Below are 23,351 nucleotides of genomic sequence, written 5' to 3'. Positions count from 1 at the left end.
ATCTGATGGACAGAGGAGCCTGGTGGGCTACAGTCCACAGGCTCGCACAGAGTGGGACACAAGTGAAGTGACTTTGCACTCATGTACCCTAATTTGTCAGGAAATTATTGTCACAGACATTATGAGGAGGCCTGAAATAGAAGTGCAGTTACAAAATGAACAACAGAAGCAAATTTGTACCCCTAAACACTCTGGTAGGCAGAACAGATGACAGACATGTGAAACAGGAGATATACCCAAGCTCTGTCATTGCCAAAGATGTGTTCATTAAGTGAAGGCCACGGAAGGGCTTGTGTTTGAAGTTGCAAGCTTGATGAAAAAGTCACATGTAGACATGCCTAGGCTAAGACAAAGTGCTACCCTGCCTCTGTCTGGATTCCACTTCAAAAAATGAGGTCAACTTCACCCTCCCTAACCAGTAACTTGGAAACTATAATAAAATGGAAGGAACACAAAGGCACCCCTGGTGCACCCACTCCCCAGGGTGTGATCCGAGCTCACCTGTCCTTCAGTCCAGCTGCCTTTCTCTCCAACTGGGATGGGATGGCTTATGGCAGGGCCACAGAGCTGTGTCTGCTCAAGTCAGGGTCACCCGAATGACCCGCCTGAAAGGCTGAAGTCTAAGCCACAGACCACAGAGCGAGTGTATGTCGTGAATGTTCAGAGTCTAGGACAACACATTTCCCACCAGGACGGTGGAACATTGGACTCTAATCATAGGCTGCTCTATTCTCCCCTCCCATTCATTTGGCAACACTCAACTGCCTTCCCAGCCTTGAGTCTAGCAAATTGTTTCAGTCTCTGCGAGCCAGGCTGGCCTTGGGAACCTCTGCTCAGGAGCAAGGTCTGGATGACCTGATGCACCCCTACAGACTGGGTTATGGTTGTGCTGCACTTCGGGAAGTGGATGAGCACCAGCCAGGTTAGGAGGGTAAGAGGCTGGTCCAGACGATGCCCTGGTGCCTGGGCAAGTCTTCTAGAATTTCAGTTTCCCCAACACCAGTTATTGATGAGACTGTCTTTTCCCCTCCATTATGTATTGCTTTTAATTCTGCATTTTAAGAAAAGCTCTTAGCTATTAGCCTAGCCCACCTTCACTGAAAACCTATCTATAACCCACATTAATGTGCTTTTCAATTATTTTAATGCATTTTGATGCAATGAAGTTTAATACAAAATTTATTCTTATTGCATACACCTTTTGAAGAGTGTTTGTGGTTCTTGTATTATGAACGTATTTCCTGTCCAGCTTCTGACAGATGATACTTGACACAAGTAATTATTATACACAGAACAGAAAACTGTACACATAACTACAGAGGAAAGTTTGGAACATGATCAAAGTAGCTTTCATAGAAATGAACTTTCCCAAGATTTACTTGGGCCTGGGGAGGGAGGCTAAAATGTAACACAGTTGTTGCTATTTTGGTCTATGAAATTCCTTTACTATTTCATTTCAAAGTATTAAGAAAAATACCACCAAATAAAACACTGTGTAAGTCAGAAAGACAAATATTGTATATTAATGCATGGGTATGGAATCTAGAAAATGTTACTGATGAACCTATCTGTAAGGCAGAGATGGAGATGCAGACATAGAGAACAGGCTACAGACTTGTGGACACAGTGTGGGAAGAGAGGGTGGGGCCAACTGAGAATAGCATGGAGACATATAAATGAGCGTATGTAAAATCAGAGCAAGTGGGAATTTGCTCTGTGACACAGGGAGCTCAACCTAGTGCTCTGTAACAACCTGGAGGGGTGGATGGGCAGGGAGAAGGGAGGGAGTTTCAGCAGGAAGGGGATATAGGTGTACCTGTGGCTGAGTCATGCTGATGTATGGCAGAAACCAACACAAGATTGTAAAGTAATTGTTCTCCAATAAAAAAAAAAGAAACATGATGTGGTAAACACAGAATTAAAGGCTATTGAGACAGACAGACCAGATTGCCTTTTTATTATAGAAAAACATTTACTGTGTTAACATTTTCACTGCTATGACAACATCTGAATAAGATTTAAATAAACCCCTTAGACTGACCTTCACATAGCAACATTACAGGAGACAAAATTTACTTTTTTTAAGAAAGATACTAAAAAGTGAAACTTTAATGCTACATTCTTTAATATCCATAAAAATTTCAACTCAAGTTTAAATACTTTTTGCTTTATTAAGGAAAGTATAAAATATTCAATTCTACATTTTAAACACTATTATTTTAAGATTCAGATATCTCTTCATACAGCCAGCATGTTTCCAATACTTGCCCAGTACCTTAAATAACTGTAACTCTGAAAAATCTTGAACTCTGAAAAATAAACACAAAAAAACACATATTAATGTAGTGTGCCACCCTAACAGGGCAAGGTGATCCTTGACTCCCCTCGTGATTAGTGAGGCTGAGCATCTTTAACTTGTTGGACATTTGTGTGTCTTTGGAGAAATGTCCATTCAAGTCCTTTGTGCATGTTCTAATCAGGTTGTTTACGTTCAGTTTTAGGAGTTCTTTATGTTATAGATATTATTCCCTTATGTGGTTTTCTCCATTGTTTATTCATATGGCTCCGTACTGCATATTTGCATCCAGGGGAATTACTGGATCAAGGAGTGTATGGGGAATTCCCTGTTTGTTCAATGGTTAGGACTCAGTGCTATCACTGCTGGGGACCGGGTTCAATCCTCTCAGGGAACTAAGATCCCACAACCTGCAAAGCATAGCCAAAAACCAAAATAAAAAAAAAGGTGTGTGAAGTCGCTCAGTCGTGTCTGACTCTTTGTGACCCCATGGACTGTGTAGCCTACCAGGCTCCTCTGTCCATGGGATTTTCCAGGCAAGAGTACTGGAGTGGATTGCCATTTCCTTCTCCAGCAGATCTTCCCGACCCAGGGATGGAACCCAGGTCTCCCGCGTTGTAGACAGACACTTTACCGTCTGAGCCACCAGGGAAGTCCATAAAAAGGTATATACACTTACAATTAATACACTGCCACCTAATTGCTCAGGTGTAAGAGGTTACACTAATTTACACCTCCACCAATTCCATTATATTCCATTATATGCTTAATGATCTCTCCAATTTAAAAGATTTTTCCCATTTTTGAATTAATAATTCTAAGATATATTAACTAGAATTTAGGGAACAAATAAAGAATAGAGGCATGGGGCATGTGTGGTTCTGTCCAACTCTTTGTAACCTCATGGACTGTGTACCCTGCCAGACTCCTCTGTCCATGGAATTCTCCAGGCAAGAATAATGGAGCGGGTAGCCAGGCCCTTCTCCAGGTATCTTCCCAACCCAGGAATCAAACCTGGATCTCCCATAATGCAGGTAGATTCTTTACCATATGAGCCGCAGGGAAGCTCAAAAGTTTCATGGAATTCTCCAGGCAAGAATATTAGAGTGTGTATCTGTTCCCTTTTCCAGGGGATCTTCTCGATCTAGGAATTGAACCTGGGTCTCCTGCATTGCAGGGAGATTCTTTATCATAGGCCCCAAATAAAGAATAAGACCTGACTTATTATGTTAATGGCTCTTAGAGATAATGCTGACTGTAATAAACACACTAACAAAACCTAGCTAAGGAAAACAGGCATTTGAAAGTCCATGAGTTTTTCAAATTTTACCTTTTGTAGTAGGCTGGTACCACTTTTCTACACAGACATTAATGATAAAACTTCCTGGGTTTTCCTTGGGGTCTTCCCCATTTGTTTTCTGTTTCTTTTTTCAGTTTATTTGCTTTGTATCTCTCAGCCATTGAGACAAGATCCTCTGGGACACTCTGAAGCCAATAAATGTCTTATTAGGATTGAGATGATTCCTTTAACATATCAGCTTTTCTATAACATGCTAAAATGCCTCCAAATAGTCAAAGAATCTCCACAATTGATTGCAGATACCTTCCAAACAGAATGGAATGTGTTCCTCTGCATAGTCAGCACTGAATTTTCAAGGTATAACAACCAGTCTGGTGGTAAAACCCCCTGTCAGTAGGTACACAGCCTTCCTGCTCACATGGCCCTTCAGCTGCTTCCCAGTGCCTTTATCTGGTGCCATTTTCTCCTCTTGAGGCCTGAGGACGTGCCCTGCTTCCTCTACACTCTCCAACCTCCACCCACGGGGCTTTTCTTCAGCAGCGTTCAGTGACGCTCCTCCACATTAGAACAGGTTCCCCAGTTATACATTATATCATCATATTATATTATAGCACCTCATCTTTGCCATGTTACAACCCTCAAAACACACATAATTATTTGCTTAATATCTGTATTCCCTGACAGGCTGTAAGGCCCAGTACTTAGAATAAACCTTGAAAATAAACGTAAGAAAATAGAGTTGCATATTCTCACCTGATTTGCTCTTTCCAGAATATTAATTAATTCACCAGCAATCTTCCAATCATTTCTAGTGATAAGGGTAATAGATACCCCGGTCCTCCTTCAAGCGGGGGAAAAAGTTAATGTAATTTGATTTATAATTTATATTAATGATTCAGCTAGCAAAACTGAATAAAAGTATAGCAAAACATCAGTTCTTTCACAAGCCCAACTATGTAGGATGCAGTAAGATTTAGCCATTCAGACAAAGAAGATGTAGTACATATATACAATGGAATACTATTAGCCATAAAAAAGAATGAAATAATACCACTTGCAGCAACATGGACGGACCTAGAAATTATCACAATAAGTGAAGTAAATCAGACAGAGAAACACAAATACCATATGGTATTATTTATACGTGGAGTCGAAAATATGATACAAATGAACCTATCTCTGAAACAGAAACAGAATCACAAACATACAGAACAGACTCATGGTTGCCAAGAGGGACGGATTTAGGGGAGAAATGGAGTGGGAGGTTGGGGATAGCAGTGGAAGCTTTCATACATAGGATGGCTAACAGCTAGTTCCTACTGTGTACAGCACAAAGAACTATTAATATATTCAAAATCCTGTGATAAACCATAGTGGAAAAGAATATTAAAAAATGTATATATATGTATCACTGAACCACTTTGCTGTACACCAGTAATTAACAAAACATTGTAAATCAACCATACTTCAGTTTTAAAAAAAAACATTTAGGCATTGAAATAGCAATTTGGGATCTAATCTGCAGCTGATCAAACAGCACATCACAGGGGTTTTATGACTCTGCTCGAAGAGAGAAAGCAAAAGTCTTCTTTTTCAAGGTAAGGACAGTCTGTGAGAAGAATGAGGGGTCTCCCCGGGGTTGGTGGGCAGGCTCCACAGACTTACCCTGCTCTCCCGGTACGTCCCACTCTGTGGACATATTCTTCGATGTTTCGGGGAAAATCATAATTATAGACATGCGTTACATCATGGACATCAAGACCACGAGATGCTAAATCAGTAGCAATCAGTATTCGCACTTTACCTGAAGAGTGAAACCCAAAGAATATGGACACATTCTGAAAGAATACAGACACATTCTGAAAGAATACAGACACATTCTGGTACAAACCAACCCAAGACATATCTGTCCCCTATTAGCTAATCGGGTGAAATATTACTGCTTTGAATATTAAAAAAAAACTTAAAGAGAGTGCATGGGGAGAGGTTACTTAGTCTTTCTTTTTTTTGGCCACAAGGCATGTGGGACCTTAGTTCCCCAACCAGGGATGGAACCTACACCCTCTGCACTGGAAGTTAGAGTCTTAACAACTAGGCCACCAGGGAAGTCCCTACTTAGTCTTTTTTAACTGCTAGCAATTTACAACAGAATAGATACCACCATCCAAATGGTTCATGAATCATGTCAAAGATATATACCTTTCAGGTAAATTAAGACAACCATCCCCCACTGCAAATTCTTACCTTGATATCTAGGTTTTAAACATGGGCTGGAGAAAGAGAATCTGATTAACATTTAGAGCTAGTTCTGGGATCTGTTAGCTGAAGGCAAATATTAGACATGGGTTCCATGAAAGGTGCTATCACTCAGGAAGACCAAGCATTGGGCAGTTTTAAACTGCAATACTGTGTAAATGTACCTGTTTTAAAGCTTTTTAATGCTCTCTCTCTATCACTCTGTTCTCTATTGCCATGCAGAGACTCTACTGATATACGCCGGATACCCAGGTCACTTGATAAATGATCAGCCCTAAAACAAAAAATAAAAGTCAGGGGTCTAATTGCTTATTTGAATACCACAATCAATTCATTACTGCTATCTCCCCTGGCAAGAGTCTGAAGTAATAATGTACATATTCTAAGACATACACCCTTCCCTCGTTTGAAATGATTATACAAATAGAAACAATGCTAAAACAAACACATGACTGATGATTTCAATGTAAAAAATATACTCACACAGCTTTCCGGCTGACAAATATTATGACTTTGTCCTTAGGAGACATGCTGTCGATGAAAGCTTGGATATGTGATCTTTTCTCATCTTCTGTGGTGACAATTATATTTTGTGTCACGGTACTTACAGCCTAAAGGATTCACAGATCATAGTACATCAACATTAATGGGTAAACTCCTTAATGGCTTGAAATCCATCTTACTTCTGTCGTTGGTTAAATGCTTTAATAATAAATTGCCAGCAGAAAAAATGGTAAGTTCTTCCAAAAATCTCCCGTTCCTACTCAAGGATTTAGAGCTTGGTCTTTGATTTTTACCACTTAGTTACCCAAGATAAGCTCGGAATTTCGAATACTTGTCAATGAGCTGAAAGCAACTGGTTGCTATCATATGAAAAGGAATAACCATGGTTGAGGCCAAGCTTACATTAACCATTGCCATAAATTATGGCTATAGCCTTTACAATGTTCAGCTTATGACACTAAGAGCTTCAATTAAGTATTGTGACAACTTAATACAAAATTTCCAAATATCATTGTTACCATTTTTCTGCCCCCAAGATGAAATAGATTCTAAAGTCTTTATCCTGTCTTTTGTGAAATCTAATAAAATGAGCCTAGGCAACAACTTGTTATTAATTACCACTGATTTAAGTAAAAGGTCAATTTTCATTAATAATTAGTTAAAAGGCCAATTTCAATTATGAAGTGAAAGGCCAATGAACTTTATAATGGCAGAACAGTTACAAAATTAATAAGATATAAATAGTAATTAAAAATAAGCTTACGACTAGATCCAAAGTACCAACATACACAATCATGGGCTCTTTCAAATAAGATTGTGCGAGTCTGCGAACAGCATATGGCCATGTTGCACTAGAGATAAAATGTAATACAAAAATGTTAAAATGTTTATTAGGAATCAAATACTAAGTTTCCCTAAGAATGCTATGAACCAAATTACCCAGGAAAGACAAACAGTACTTTTTAATGAGGCTGACTTCACAGAAAATATATGCTTCATAATGAACTGCTCAAAGAAGCTACTAAATTAAATCTTCAAATAAGTTTAATAGGTTTATAAACAAAAGGTGAAGGAGAGGTATACCTTTCCCATCTATGGGGAGCTAAAATGAATTCAGGTGTTAGATTAGTTTTCTCTTGGCCTTTAAAAATGGTAAAAAATAAAAGTAAAAACCCAGCATTTTTCATACATTGTGTGTGTGTGCGCACACGCTCAGTCGTGTCTGACTCTTTGCAACTCAATGGACTGTAGCCCGCAGCCTCTTCTGTCCATGAGATTTTCCAGGCAAAAATGCTGGAGTGGGTTGCCATTACCTACTCCAGGGTATCTTTCCAACCTAGGAATCAAACTTGAGTCTCATGCATCTTCTACATTGGCAGGCAGATTCTTCACCACTGCACCACCTGAGAGCCCTTTCATACATTGTCGGCAGACAAAACCAAGAGCTTGAGCCAAATAAAAACATTTTAACTGTAATGATGATTGGATATGTAAAGTCAGATGTTTCTTCAGTCATATGTTATGAAAACAACCACCTTCTGTACTTTCATACTAATTAACAAGGTTTACTTAGGAAACAAAATGAATAAATTTACTGTATTTCCCCAGTTATATACTCTTCCTTGCTTCAGTTTTATCTTGGCTAAAAAGTGTTCTGTGATCAAATATTCACCTCTAAGGACAGATGGTTACTTTTTCCAATCTTAGACCCCCTGTAGTTTCTCCAGGATGTTTTCATAAAAATCTTATTTTTAATTCAGGAAACCCAATAGTCATTATTAAACTGTTGCACTGAGTTGCTATACTAAGTGATAACATATCTTTCACCAACAGATCTCAAAATACTTTTAAGTAAGACCATTCCCATAGAAAAGAAGTGCAAAAAAAGCAAAATGGCTGTCTGGGGAGGCCTTACAAATAGCTGTGAAAAGAAGAGAAGCGAAAAGCAAAGGAGAAAAGGAAAGATATAAACATCTGAATGCAGAGTTCCAAAGAATAGCAAGAAGAGATAAGAAAGCCTTCTTCAGGGATCAATGCAAAGAAATGGAAAACAACAGAATGGGAAAGACTAGGGATCTCTTCAAGAAAATCAGAGATACCAAAGGAACATTTCATGCAAAGATGAGCTCAATAAAGGACAGAAATGGTATGGACCTAACAGAAGCAGAAGATATTAAGAAGAGATGGCAAGAATACACAGAAGAACTGTACAAAAAAGAGCTTCATGACCCAGATAATCACCATGGTGTGATCACTGACCTAGAGCCAGACATCCTGGAATGTGAAGTCAAGTGGGCCTTAGAAAGTATCACTATGAACAAAGCTAGTGGAGGTGATGGAATTCCAGTTGAGCTATTCCAAATCCTGAAGGATGATGCTGTGAAAGTGCTGCACTCAATATGCCAGCAAATTTGGAAAACTCAGCAGTGGCCACAGGACTGGAAAAGATCAGTTTTCATTCCAATCCCAAAGAAAGGCAATGCCAAACAATGCTCAAACTACCGCACAATTGCACTCATCTCACACGCTAGTAAAGTAATGCTCAAAATTCTCCAAGCCAGGCTTCAGCAATACGTGAACCGTGAACTTCCTGATGTGCAAGCTGGTTTTAGAAAAGGCAGAGGAACCAGAGATCAAATTGCCAACATCTGCTGGATCATGGAAAAAGCAAGAGAGTTCCAGAAGAACATCTATTTCTGCTTTATTGACTATGCCAAAGCCTTTGACTGTGTGGATCACAATAAACTGTGGAAAATTCTGAGAGATGGGAATACCAGATCACCTGATCTGCCTCTTGAGAAATTTGTATGCAGGTCAGGAAGTAACAGTTAGAACTGGACACAGAACAACAGACTGGTTCCAAATAGGAGTTCGTCAAGGCTGTATATTGTCACCCTGCTTGTTTAACTTATATGCAGAGTACATCATGAGAAACGCTGGACTGGAAGAAACACAAGCTGGAATCAAGATTGCTGGGAGAAATATCAATAACCTCAGATATGCAGATACCACCACCCTTATGGCAGAAAGTGAAGAGAAACTAAAAAGCCTCCTGATGAAAGTGAAAGTGGAGAGTGAAAAAGTTGGCTTAAAGCTCAACATTCAGAAAATGAAGATCATGTCATCCAGTCCCACCACTTCATGGGAAATAGATGGAGAAACAGTGTCAGATTTTATTTTTCTGGGCTCCAAAATCACTGCAGATGGTGACTGCAGCCATGAAATTAAAAGACGCTTACTCCTTGGAAGAAAGTTATGACCAACCTAGATAGCATATTCAAAAGCAGAGACTACTTTGCCAACAAAGGTCCGTCTAGTCAAGGCTATGGTTTTTCCTGTGGTCATGTATGGATGTGAGAGTTGGACTGTGAAGAAGGCTGAGCGCCGAAGAATTGATGCTTTTGAACTGTGGTGTTGGAGAAGGCTCTTGAGAGTCCCTTGGACTGCAAGGAGATCCAACCAGTCCATTCTGAATGAGATCAGCCCTGGGATTTCTTTGGAAGGAATGATGCTAAAGCTGAAACTCCAGTACTTTGGACACCTCATGCGAAGAGTTGACTCATTGGCAAAGACTCTGATGCTGGGAGGGATTGGGGGCAGGAGGAGAAGGGGACGACAGAGGATGAGATGGCTGGATGGCATCACTGACTCAATGGACATGAGTCTGAGTGAACTCCGGGAGTTGGTGATGGACAGGAGGCCTGGCATGCTGCGATTCACGGGGTCGCAAAGAGTCGGACACGACTGAGCGACTGAACTGATCTGAAGGCTCTAAAATCAAATGAATTCTGTTCCACTGGTTCTACTTTGCAGACTGGCAAATTAAACATATACCTACCTTGTCATAACTGTCTGCCTGTCTGGACGTACATCTAATAAAATCTTCATTATCTGGGGTTCAAATCCCATATCCAGCATTTTGTCAGCTTCATCTAATACCTGCATTAGAAAGGGCCCGATTAGGGGAATTTCCTGGTGGACCAGTGGTTAAGACTCCTCGATTTCACTGCCGAGGATGTGGGTTCAATACCTGGTAGTGGAACTAAGATCCTACAAGCCACACAGCAAAGCCAAAAAAGGGCTAGATTAGATGTGGATGGTAGCTAACATATATGTTCTTTCCCTATGAATATTAAGATAACTTTCTCATTTCCTCCACTACCTAAACTATATGTACTTGCAACACCATTGATTTGACAACCAATAAGTTTCTAAATATATTCAATGAAAATATAATTTAAATGTCTAAAGTAGTCACATGGAATTCTTTAGTACTTATCTGCATTTTCTAACATTTATAAAATATTAAAATGGAATTATCTTTAAAATGTATATTTTAACAAACTAGAGGGAATGAGAAGCATTCCTAGGATTTAAAACTATTATGAAATGGACAGCCATTCTAAAAGGTTTGATGAGAGCTAAGTTCTTCCTCCCAGGGCCCCAAACCCCTGCTCCAACATTACCAGGTAGGTTATGCTTTTCAGGTACACAAAGTTATTCATCTGTAGATCATGGAGTCTTCCGGGAGTGGCAATGATAATGTCTGCACCTTTTGATAAGTCTTTTATTTGTCCATCTCTATCGCCACCACCATATATACAAACACTTTAAAAAAAATACAGAGGTTCATGTTCAGGTGGGGAATACCCCTTCACAATTCAAAATCCCAACGAACCTAAGCCCATTTGGGGTATAAAATTTTAAAAAGTATATAAATCAAAAGTATCAGGCTAAGTATAGTCCTGGCCCCTTTCTGAGAACGATCCATAGCTATCAACCCACACTGATGTGTCCTACAAGGTCCATGTTCGAATCCTCATTACCTGACCCCACCACCCCAGCTACAGTCAATTTGAATGAAAGGTAATCAATGCCTGGCCACATACTGAGCCAATCGGCGTCTCATTATGTGTGAAAACAATGAGGAGGATGTCTAAAGCTACAGAGGATTAAAATGCTGGTGCAGGAATGGCCAAAGAAAGCAACTCACCTTTTAAGACCTCTGTATGAGTATTCAGAGCACTCGGCATCCACCTGCAGAGCCAACTCGCGAGTTGGGGTGAGGACTAACATACCAGGCCCATTCCTGGCTCTTTGGAGAAAAAGCATATCAGTATCCATCTCAGGCACACAGGACCTTCGTCCAGTGCCTTCAAAATCGGCAGCAATGAACATCTAAGTCATCAACATGCACCTCTCATAAAAAGCGGAGAAATAAAAACAGCCTGACCAAAGAATCCTAGAGCCCAGACACGAGCCTTCTCATGGAACACAGCAGGTGCTTTTCTGTGTCAGACATTCTCAGAGGACTGTACTGAACTTGGTCATTTGAATAACCTGTTTCCAACATCTCACTGTGAAGACTTGTGGTGGATATTACCTGCTGCTTCCTGAAAATGTTTCATCCATTTATATCCACCAACACAACAGAAAGTGATTTTTCCCTGAGATGAGGCACTCCCCTTAGACCAGTGCAATCAAACATTGCATTTTTTGGAATTCTTATCTACTAAACCCCTAAAGAATACCCAGATGTAGAAATTCTTACACAGGTTGGGAGTCAATATGAATAAATCCAGGCATTAAGTAGGACAATGTCTTCCCTGTTCCAGTCTGGGCTACTCCTATCAGATCTATTCCTTGTAGGATGATTGGCCACGCCTGTGACTAGAACAGAATGATATATATTAAAATAAAAAGTGCATTTCTTTCTGTCAAGTATTCCTCCTCTCCCAGCCCCAAACTTCTCAACATTTTGAGTGCTAGGCAGTGGTGGGTGTGCTGGGAGGATGCTTGTAAGAGACAGCTGTTCCTGGTGTTATACATTCAAATGACCAGAAATTGGCAGGGGGAGGAGGGGGGAGCCAGTGAAATGTTAGAATTAAAGAAAGCATACCTGAATTGGTGTTGGCTTTTGAAAACCTGCCTTTTGAATATTTCTCATAACTTCAGGGTAACAGTGAAATGCATCCTCAAAATTACAAGTAGGGTTAGGAAGAGGACGTTTCTCACCATCTTTCAGGTCATCGCAAATTATATTATAATTTTCCTTCCTTTAAGAAAATAGAACAAGGATTAAGGATTAGTGGCTTTGATCACTCTACTCCCCAAGCAAGAAAATTTTTCCAACATTAAGGGCATATCTAGGAATTCAACAGCAACTGATTGAAATCAGACTGTTGGTTAAATTATAGTCAAAAAGTAATACGAAATAGAAGCTAGTTCATCTTTTTTTTTTTTACCAGAACAGTTCCAGAGAAGAAAAATAATTACACTGTACGCATGAAAGCCAATGAAAATTTCATGAAAAGGTTGAGAATAGAACCTGAAAATTATATGCTTCATGAATCAAAGTCAGATTTGGCAAACACCTGAGGGCTTATAACATTTCACACACATTTCCTTAATTAATCCTCAGCAATCCTTTGAAGTGGGAATTACTCTCATTGGACAGATGGTCTTTAGTTATGGTCTGTCCATGGTCAGAGCCCTACCTCAATCCTAGAATAACTGCTCTGTCTGCTGTACCATACTATCTTAGTTTTATAAAATATATTAATAGGAAAAATGTTACCATTAGGACTTTTAGTTCCATATAATAAGGATTTAAAAGTAAGAAATTATTCTACTATTCAGATATCAGATCAATTTCTTATGATTCTCAACAGTTGTAGGAAGAATTCTATAAAATTACTGCCAAATACGACAGAAACTAACCATGTCTCTCTTTAAATTTAAACATTAAAATTCAGTTCCTCAATTATATGGGCTATATTTTAAGTGTTTAATAACCATATATGGATAGTAACTCCTCTAGACACAAATACAGCCCATTTTCCCTCTTTGCCAAAAGTTGTACTGATCAGCAATCCCTAATATATGATTTCAGATGCAACCAAGTTTTCTTTTGAATATGGAAGCTAAAGTTTCAAATGCAATCATTTAAAGTCTTTCCTGAGTGAGCTACTTTACTAGCCTAATTCTGCAAATACTCACTAAAAAGTATTAAAACTAACCCACCTCCAATTGTCTACTTGTTCTTGTGACATTGAACTTGTTTTTTCTGACTCTATGTAAAAGTTTTTCTTAACCGGAGGCAAACCTGGGGAAAAAAACAAAATTTAAACTTCAATGAATAATGAGAATTCACATTTTACTGTCATTTATTCAAAGCAATAGAAATCAAACTAAAATATATATCAAGGTCGCCTTGCAGACATGGGGATTTTAGACAGTTGTTCTATACTTTGCCAACCTCTAGGAGATCTCCATTTTTGGTTTGTCTTTCAATTTCATTTTTCACCCAAGAACAAGATCTTGAATAATTAAATACAAAATAAAATAAACCATGCTTCATAAGACACTCAGTCATCACAACTGACGAATCTTTTCTCATAGCAGACTAACTTTCTTTGCTTTGAAGATCCATCCCATTAGTGTTAAGGAATAAAATATTTACCCTTATTCTATTCTCTGAAGCTACTTTGTTTTCTTTTTTAAATGCTCATCAGGACTCCACCAACTTAAATCCTTTCTCTGTCCCCTATCTCTGCCCCAAATCTTCTAACACTTGTGTTGTGATGGCATTGGACAGGCTGACCACCATAGTCACATAGTAATGGTCACTGCTTAACTTTAAATAAATGGTGTTGTTTTTCTGTCTCATTCTGATCAAATGAAGCTTGAATTTACTCTGAAATTCAATGAATAATATGGAACATTATATTTAATTCCAAGTGAGAATTTAAAAAATCTGTTTCCTCAAGAACTGTATATACTTATTAAATGTTTCCTCCCTTTTATTTTGCCCTTCTTGGTTAAGAAACTCCAAGATCAACTTTTGCTCAGTCACAGCAAAATGTTAACTTACAGTTGGCAGGTTTACTCACTTCATTTCCCTTTTGTCCCAATTTTCTAATTTTATTAAACTTGTGCAGTGAATTGTCTCAAAGAAGATGAGATATCAAATTTTAACCTTCCATTTATAACATAAACCACAACACAGGCATAGAAACTATCATGCCCTAGGCACTACTTATAGCATTTCAAATTATACTGTCATTTTGCATATAGATTTCATTACTAAGAGCAACACTTTTTTACAGAGGCTGCTGCTGCTAAGTCACTTCAGTCGTGTCCGATTCTGTGTGACCCCACAGATGGCAGCCCACCAGGCTCCTCTGTTCCTGGGATTCTCCAGGCAAGAACACTGGAGTGGGTTGCCATTTCTTTCTCCAATGCATGAAAGTGAAAAGTGAAAGTCAAGTCGCTCAGTCATGTCCGACTCTTCGTGACCCCATGGACTGCAACCCACTAGGCTCCTCCATCCATGGGATTTTCCAGGCAAGAGTACTGGAATGGGTTGCCATTGCCTTCGCCATTTACAGAGGCTAAAAACCTCAATTAAGAGGAACAACAATATACTATAGAAAAATGCTGGGATCCAGCACTAACCTGCCCACTTTTTCTCATTCCATTTCAAAATGTTTTCTCGGAATTTATCCCAATCAATCAATTTCTGCTCTCCTGAAACATCCTTCATTGCATCTTTTCCATCTGAAAGTTGGACAGCAGCAACACCTGTTAAAAAATTCCACATCAGTTTCCAAACAAACCCTCCCAATATAAAATCCCAAGCCATTTTTCAATTTTCTGTTTTAATAACCCAACAATAATAATGCCTGAAACATAAAATTTAGGAATTTGGTACAACAGTGCCATGACAATTCTGGTCATGGTTTGTCAGTTATTTACTTCAGATTTCTGAAAGGCAAAAAAAAAAAAAATAAAAATAAAATAAATACTGGAGAAGTTAAAAAGCATGAGAGCCTAGTGTTTGCTAATAAATCACACATCACTAAATCTTTATAATAATCCTGTGTGGCAGATGCTACCCCTGGTAAACAGAGAAAATAGTATCCTAGAGGCTTTTTGGAGGTACTTTCCCAAGAAACACCAAGATGCAAGGTTGCTAGCTGAACACAAGGCTCTCCTGAAAATGGCTTAATAATGGCTTTCTCTCTAGTCCAAGTATATTTGAGATTTTTAAAAATATCAAATACTTAAGCAGTTTTCAAAGTTAGTCACATTCCAGGGAAATAACCATAGACAGAAGGCTAGGACTAACCCTTGCTCTACTATCAACAGTGAAGTATATTAAAAGGTTATTCTGTTTTACTCCAAAGTAAAACTGCTAGACTTAACCACAGATATTAAGTGTTTCAGTTTGAGGAAAAGTATTCTGGATTTCATAGAAAAAAATTCCTTCTATAACATACTAGATTTAACGATGGCAAGCCAAAGCTTTGTTATCAGGAAAAACAGCTATAATATGGCTTATGACACTGAATAAAACATTTAAAATTTTACAGGGCTCTAGGGGGCAAAACAGACTTACCAAGTTTGGATTCTGTTTTGTATTCTTCTTGTTTTTTAACAAGATCATCTATCACTGTTTTTGCTTTGCTCTGCATTGCCTTGGTGCCAAAGATTCTTACTTCTGCTTCAGGATACCCTCTTATTATCTAGATTCAAGAGGGAAGGCAGGTGAGACGAGTTCCCTTACCATTCCTCCAGCACTCAGCCTCATGTAGTATAAAAATGTAAAGGAAATACAGGATTGCCTTCAATCACCATCTAAGACATAATGAATGGACTACAGCTTAGATGAGTTCTTAAAAAGAAGTATGAAAAACTTTGACAACTTATCCCACCATATGTTAATAACAGGACAGAAATTAGAGTTAGGAATGACCGTAAGTCACCATCTTTAATGATTTAAGAACATAGAAATTTTACCTGTATTTTTGTGTATGTTGAGCTCTGGATCTCTTTTATATTTGACCCACCACGACCTGTTTTTAAAATAAAAGAATTTTTAAAAAATGAAATGAATTACAGGGAAACTACTACCTACTCTGCCTAAAGAACTTTCTCCAGTTCTTCCCAAATCGTCCAAACAAAGGCTCCCAAGTTTCAGTAATCACGTTCAGTTTGTTAAAAGGGAAGCAGAAGCTTTTTATTCCAAATTGTGTGGGTGACAGGAGGCCCCTTTCCCTAGACACAAAGAATTCATCATCAGTCCAAGCAAAGACTAACTGGATAAAAGAATGTGGATAAATTGGAACCCTTACACAAAACTCTCAACCAAAAAATTCCAATTAAAAATGTTCAAAGGTCTTGAATAGACCCTTCTTTGAAGATTTATGACCAATGCATGTATATAAAAAATGATGAAATCATTGGATATGCAAATCAAAACCACAATGATGTATCACCTGTTAGAACGGCTCATCAAAAAGACAAGGGTTAACAAGTTGGTGAGGACGTGGAGAATGGGAACCCTTGTGCACTGTGGCTAGGAATGGAAATTGATGCAGCCACTATGGAAACAGCATGCAGATTCCTTTAAAAACTAAAAATAGAACTACCTGTGATCCAGCAATCCCACTTCTGGGAATTTAATACACAAGCATTGAGGGACTTCCCTGGTGGTCCAGTGGCTAAGAATCCACCTGCCAATGCAGGGAACACGGGTTCCATCCCTCGTCAGGGAAAATCCCTTAAGCCTCAGAGCAAGTAATAAGCCAATACACCACAACTACTGAAGCCCGATACTCTAGAGAAGCCTGCAACAAGCCAAGAGGAGCCCTCACTCTCCACAACTAGAGGAAGTCCACGCACAATCAAAACTAAATTAATTAAATACATTTTTTAAATCCTTTTTAAAAAAGAATCAAAACTAGGATCTCAGGATGATAGCTGCATTCCCATATTCATTTCAGCATTATTCACAATAGCTCAGAGGTGGAAATAGCCTAAGGATCTGTGAACAGATGCCTGGATGAAGAAAATGTGGTGTATGCATACAATGCAAGTTTTCAGCCTTAAAAGGAAATCCTGCCATTTGTGACAACAGATAAACCTTGAGAGTTAAATGAGTCAATAACAACAACAACAAAAGACCCTGCATATTCCACTTCTACGAGGTGTCTTATGTAATCAAACTTACAGTAACAAAGTAGAATGGCAATTGCCGGAGGGATGGGGGTAGGGGGGGATGATGGGGAAACAGGTGAATGGGGAAATGAATTTTTGATAGGGAGATTCAGTCATGCAAAATGAAAACCTTCTATAGATCTACTACAAAAATTGTTCTCACAGTCAACAATACTGTATGTTGTTTACCACAATTCTTAAAAAGGGGGGAAAACCTTAATTCCAATCATTTCTAAATGCTTTTCAAAAATGGATTTGTAAGACTCAATATATATGAAGAAAAATAACCCTGTTTTTCAGCAGATAAATCATATTCAAGTTAATACCCTACACCTTCTTATCTAAATTGGCTGTCTCATTTGTTGTTCACTGCGGGGTAAGCTGCCAAAGATCTGACCTTTTTCCCCAAAGATTTCATAAGCCTAAGAGTTGGCTCTCCCAAATTACAGTCTCTATAAACTATCACCTAACCTGCCTCTTGAGAAATCTGTATGCAGGTCAGGAAGCAACAGTTAGAACTGGACATGGAAAAACAGACTCCTTTTCCAAATAGGGAAAAGAGTATGTCAAGGCTATATATTGTCACCCTGCTTATTTAACTTATATGCAGAGTACATCATGAGAAACGCTGGGCTAGACGAAACACAAGCTGGCATCAAGACGGCCAGGAGAAATATCAATAACCTTAGATATGCATATGACACCACCCTTATGGCAGAAAGCAAAGAAGAACTAAAGAGCTTCTTGACGAAAGTCAAAGAGGAGAGTGAAAAAGTTGGCTTAAAGCTCAGCATTCAGAAAATGAAGATCATGGCATCTGGTCCCATCACTTCATGGCAAATAGATGGGGAAATAGTAGAAACAGTGACAGACTTTATTTTAGGAGGCTCCAAAATCATTGCAGATGGTGACTGCAGCAATGAAATTAAAAGACGCTTGCTCCTTGGAAGAAAAGTTATGACCAATGGCACCCCACTCCAGTACTCTTGCCTGGAAAATCCCATGGACGGAGGAGCCTGGTAGGGTGTAGTCCATGGGGTCGCTAAAAGTCGGACAGGACTGAACGACTTCACTTTCACTTTTCACTTTCATGCATTGGAGAAGGAAATGGCAGCCCACCCCAGTGTTCTTGCCTGGAGAATCCCAGGGACGGGGGAGCCTGGTGGGCTGCCGCCTCTGGGGTCGCGCTGAGTCAGACACGACTGAGGTGACTTGGCAGCAGCAGCAGATAGCATATTACAAAGCAGAGACATTACTTTGCCAACAAAAGTACATCTTGTCAAGGCCATGGTTTTTCCAGTAGTCATGTACGGATGTGAGGGTTGGACTATAAACAAAGCTTAGCACCCAAGAATTGATGCTTTTGAACTGTGGTATTGGAGGAGACTCTTGAGAATCCCTTGGACAGCAAGGAGATCCAACCAGTCCATTCTAAAGGAGATCAGTCCTGAGTGTTCTGAAGTTGAAACTCCAATACTTTGGCTACCTGATGCGAATAAGTGACTCATTTGAAAAGATCCTGATGCTGGGAAAGACTAAAGGCAGGAGGAGAAGGGGATGACAGAGGACGTGATGGTTGGATGGCATCGCTGACTCCATGGACATGAGTTGGGTAAACTCTGGGTGTTGGTGATGGACAGGGAGGCCTGGCGTGCTGCAGTCCATAGGGTCGCAAAGAGTCGGACACGATTGAGAGACTGAACTGACTGACTGAACTGATCAACTATCAGTTGCATTCAACGCCATCATTTTAGTAGCAAAGTACGTCAGAAACCTCGGGGTGGGGCGGGGGAGGGGACAAGCCTCCTCGCGGGCAGCTGACTGGAGGCGAGGTGGGCGGGGCGGGAGTGATGTAGGCCCCGCCCCGCACCTTCCAGCGCCCCGCTGCGCTCTCACCGATCACGGCGCCCACGCAGTCGTTCTTCAGCTTGAAGGAGAGCGGCGGTTCTCGAATACCCGCGCCCTCAGGCTGCTGGAGGCCGAAGGAGCCCCTCTGGCCTCCACCCGCGCAGGTCCTCTGGCCTCTTCCACTGCCTTGGCTCTGCTCCTCCGCCGGGCTCGTATCTGGAGCCCGAGGCAGCGCCTCATCCCGCCGGGAAGCAGCAACCCAGGAGGAGGCGTTGGCGCCGGTTTCCAGCCGAGACATGGCTCCGCGAACAAGATCCGGCCCTGCACCCTCGGAGTGCCGTCGAAGGCTGGTCCTAAGGGGCCGCCACGCAGCCGCGGCTCGGACCCTCGCGCGCCGGAGCCCCGCCCCGGCCGCCTCCCATTGGCGGATGCCACGGCCTGAGCGGGGCCGGACCAATGGCCTCCCACCGTTCTGCGCCCCCGCCAATCCGCGAGCGCCGACATGAGTCCATGCGCCCGCCTCGGGTGCCTTGGGCCTTCCGCGCTCGCATGAGGCCTGGCCGCCGCGAGGACCCGCGTCTCAGTGATGCAGACGCAACAGTCATGTTCACAGTGTTTGTTGTTTTTGAAAGCATAATGCGCAAGTGTTTATTTTAATTATCCCTATTTGAATGGTTTTATTTTTGGAGAACAGCAAGGCATTTTGGACTCTTTACATTCTTTAAAGACTTCCACAGGTTTTGGCAAACACACGTGATCCTCCCACGTGATCCTTCAGAGTAGTTCTAGGTGTGTCCGTGGACTCAGAATCAACCTACCTCACCAGCGCTTTAAGGCGTATTTAAGGTGGAAGCCATAGCACACTGCAACTTGCCTAAACTGATGGGGCAAAGGTCCAGGGGGCCGCCAGCTTCTTCAAAGTGGTTGAAGCCTTGCATCAGGCATGCGAGACACTGGCAGTGCTGCAGTCCAGAGATGTGCCCAGTCTCATGGGTTAAAGTCATACAGACTTAATGAAGATAGTCTGACTTATTCATATTATTCCTTTATTATCTTTTTTTCTTCTTTATTATCTTTTTAAAGTCAATGGAATCTGTAGCGATGTCTCATCTTCAACCCATTTATGATATTGGTAATTTGTATCTTCTCTTTTTCTTAGTTTAACCTGGCAAGAGGTTTACGATCTTTTATTCCCCAAAGAACCATTGGTTTTCTCTTTTGATTTCCTGCTTTCAATTTGATTTTTACTCTTTTATTATTTCTTTTATTTTGCTTACTTTGGATTTAATTTGCTCCTCTTTTTCTAACTTCGTAACGTGCAGACTTAGATGACTGATTCTAGACCTTTCTTTTCTAATATATGAACTTAAGGTTATATATTTCTATCTAAGCAGTTTTCACTGTATCCGACAAATGTTGAGTTGTGTTTTCATTTTTGTTTAGTTCAAGCTGTTGTTACCATCAGGACTTCCTTGGTGGTCAAGTGATTAAGACTGCACTTTAGTGCAGGGGCCCAGGTTCTGTCCTTGGTTGGGGAAGTTCCTCAATGCCTCTGGATACAGGAAAAACAAACAATAAAAGCCAAAAACTATTGTTCTGAAACCAAACTTGAGTCCACTCACCTGCCACACACCAAAGCCAACCTACTGACCCTAGGTTATGGTGAAGAAAATTAGTGTTTATTTGTGGGGCTCCAAGTAATAGAGAGGAAATGAACCCTGAATACACTTTGGAAGGACTGATGCTGAAGCTGAAGCTTCAATACTTTGGCCACCTGATGTAAACAGCTGTCTCATTGGAAAAGACCACAATGCTAGGAAAGATGGAGGGCAGAAGAAGAGGGTGACAGAGGATGAAATGGTTGGATGGCATAACTGATAGGATGGACATGAGTTTGGGCAAACTCCAAGATATGATGAAGGACAGGGAAGCCTGCATGCTGCAGTCTATGCAGTTATGAAGAGTTGGACATGACTTGGTGACTGAACAACAAGAAGTAAGGAGAATAGGCAGCTCATGCTTAAAAGGCCTGAACTCCCTGATGACTTTCAGGGCAGAGTTTTTAAAGGCAGTATTTGGAGTGAAAGCTGAGGCTTGTGGAATTTCTCACTGGTTGGTGGTGATGTAACAGGGTGTTTTGGGAATCTTAGTCATAAACTTTTGGTTCCAGCCAGTCTGGGATCTACACATATTCAGCATATTGTCACCATCCTCCACCTGGGTGGGGGTATCTTGGTTTCTGCATAACCCTCAACTATATGTTTCAGACTGTTACCTATCTCTCTCTCTCTTTTTTTTTTTTTTTACCTATATCTCTTGAAGAGAAACTGGAACTATTTTATGGCTGACAAACTATTCAGGCTATCTTGCTTACCTGCTGGTTCTGGTCTTAACCAAAGTCCTGGTTCCTCCTCAAGGAACAAAACAATACGCCTTTGAGTTCTTACGGAGAGACTCAAGCCCCACCCGGGTGGAGAATGGTAAATTACAGATGAACAGAAGATTCCTAGAGTACAACACTGGTAGAGTACAACCACCAACCAATCAGAAGAAAGTCATACACCCTGCAGTCCTCACTCCAAATTTTGTTTTTAAAATCTTTCCCCCAAACCGTAGGGGAAGTTTGGGTAATTTGAGCCCAAGCTACCCATTCTCCATGCTTGGCCCTTGCAATAATTTTTCTTTGTTCCAAAGAGATATTTTGGTTGTTTGGCCACAGTGTGCTAGGGCACACAAACTTAGGTTGAGCAACCTAGGTATGTCTTTGTATTCAAATAGGCTTCTTATAGACAACATACTGTTGGGTCTTGTTTCTTGATCCATTCTGACAATCTCTGACTAAACTGACCACTTTAACATTAAAGTGATTACTGAAATCGTTGGTTAATATCTGCCATATTTGTTACTATTTTCTATTTATTGCTGAGCTTGGTTACAGCTCAGGAGTTTTATTTGGTAAACAAAGGATAGTACACCCCCAAAGCATGAAGTGGGCCAACCCTGAAGGAGCAGCCTTAACCTGTCTAGGCTCCCTCTTTTTATACTTTTTGTCTCCTGCCCTGCAAGCCTGCCATATGCAAATTAGGGCATCATCATCAATCAGGATGATAGAGTAGAAGTGGGTGTGTTTGTTTCACCCAAGTGGGAAACTTGTCTGGGGACAAGGGGAGTTTTCCTTCACTTCCTTTTTGCAGGCTTTTCTCCTTTCTTCATTTTGGACTCCTTTCTCTATTCTACCTACCTAACATTGCTGTTGTCCTTTATTCTTGTTTTTGAACTTTCATTCTTTTCAACATTTTGTGGTTTGAGTTGTGCAAATTAATTTTATTTTCTCTCCTATCTTAGTTGAACAATTATTTAGCTTATTTTTAATTGAGTTGTTTTATTATTGCAGTCCATGGGGTTGCAAAGAGTCGCACACAACTTGGCGACTGACTGAACAAAAACAAGTTTATTGAGTTTTAACCATTCATTGTCTAGTTTGTATACAAATCCATTATTAGAAATGTGTGTTGCAAATAGTTTATCCAAGTCTGTGGCTTGTTTTTTTCTTTAAACAGTGTCTTTCACAATTAAGTTGTGTTTTTGTTTTTTTTAGTGTTTTTGTTTTTTTTCCTGCACTGTGAGGCTTGTGTGATCTTAGTTCCTGACCAGGGATCGAACCTGGGTCTGGCAGTGAAAGTGCTAAGTCCTAACCACTGAGCTGTGAGGAAATTCCCAGAAATTTTTATTAATTTTTATTATTTGACTTTCTGAAGAATTTTCTTCACTTTGTTCTGCCATATAAAGGTGACATCTACAAACATTTAAAGAAGAAATTGTACTAGTGATCTAAAATCTCTGCAGAAAACAGAAGCAGGGAGGATAGTTCCTAATTGAGATGAAAATTACCCTTACACCAATATGAACACTAAAGTCGAATATGGGTTTTGAGTGGTAATGATGTGTGCAGATGTGGGTTCATCATAGTAACAAATGCACCCATATGGTGAAGGATGCTAATGGGGAGGGAGGTTCTGAGGGAGGGGTGGAGGGTTGCTGCTAAGTGGCTTCAGTCTTGTCCAACTCCTAGCAACCCCACGGACTGCAGCCTACCAGGCTCCTCCGTCCATGGGATTTGCCAGGCAAGAGTACTGGAGTGGGTTG

The 23,351-nt window shown here is 40.3% G+C and overlaps 1 protein-coding gene across 1 annotated transcript; it reads right to left on the bottom strand.

Annotated features, from left to right (window-relative positions):
• Positions 1–1,940: 1,940 nt before the first annotated feature.
• On the bottom strand, positions 1,941–22,070 carry DDX43 (DEAD-box helicase 43). The gene is made up of 17 exons (XM_086316795.1): positions 19,254–22,070; positions 16,158–16,213; positions 15,757–15,883; positions 14,814–14,939; positions 13,380–13,461; positions 12,256–12,412; positions 11,908–12,026; positions 11,350–11,451; positions 10,823–10,964; positions 10,195–10,295; positions 7,120–7,207; positions 6,336–6,463; positions 6,017–6,126; positions 5,262–5,400; positions 4,350–4,437; positions 3,627–3,781; positions 1,941–2,309 (listed from the first exon to the last, which is right to left on the bottom strand). Exons 1-16 carry the CDS (start codon positions 19,501–19,503, stop codon positions 3,665–3,667), a joined length of 1,932 nt encoding a protein of 643 aa, XP_086172921.1. The 5' UTR covers positions 19,504–22,070; the 3' UTR covers positions 1,941–2,309; positions 3,627–3,664.
• Between the last annotated feature and the right edge of the window lie 1,281 nt (positions 22,071–23,351).

Source organism: Bos grunniens, chromosome 9 (genome assembly GCF_055505025.1).
Source record: "Bos grunniens cultivar Pamir isolate PY7600 chromosome 9, Bosgru_T2T1.0, whole genome shotgun sequence".
Lineage (NCBI taxonomy): Eukaryota > Metazoa > Chordata > Mammalia > Artiodactyla > Bovidae > Bos > Bos grunniens.
This window is presented reverse-complemented; position numbering and strand designations above follow the sequence as displayed.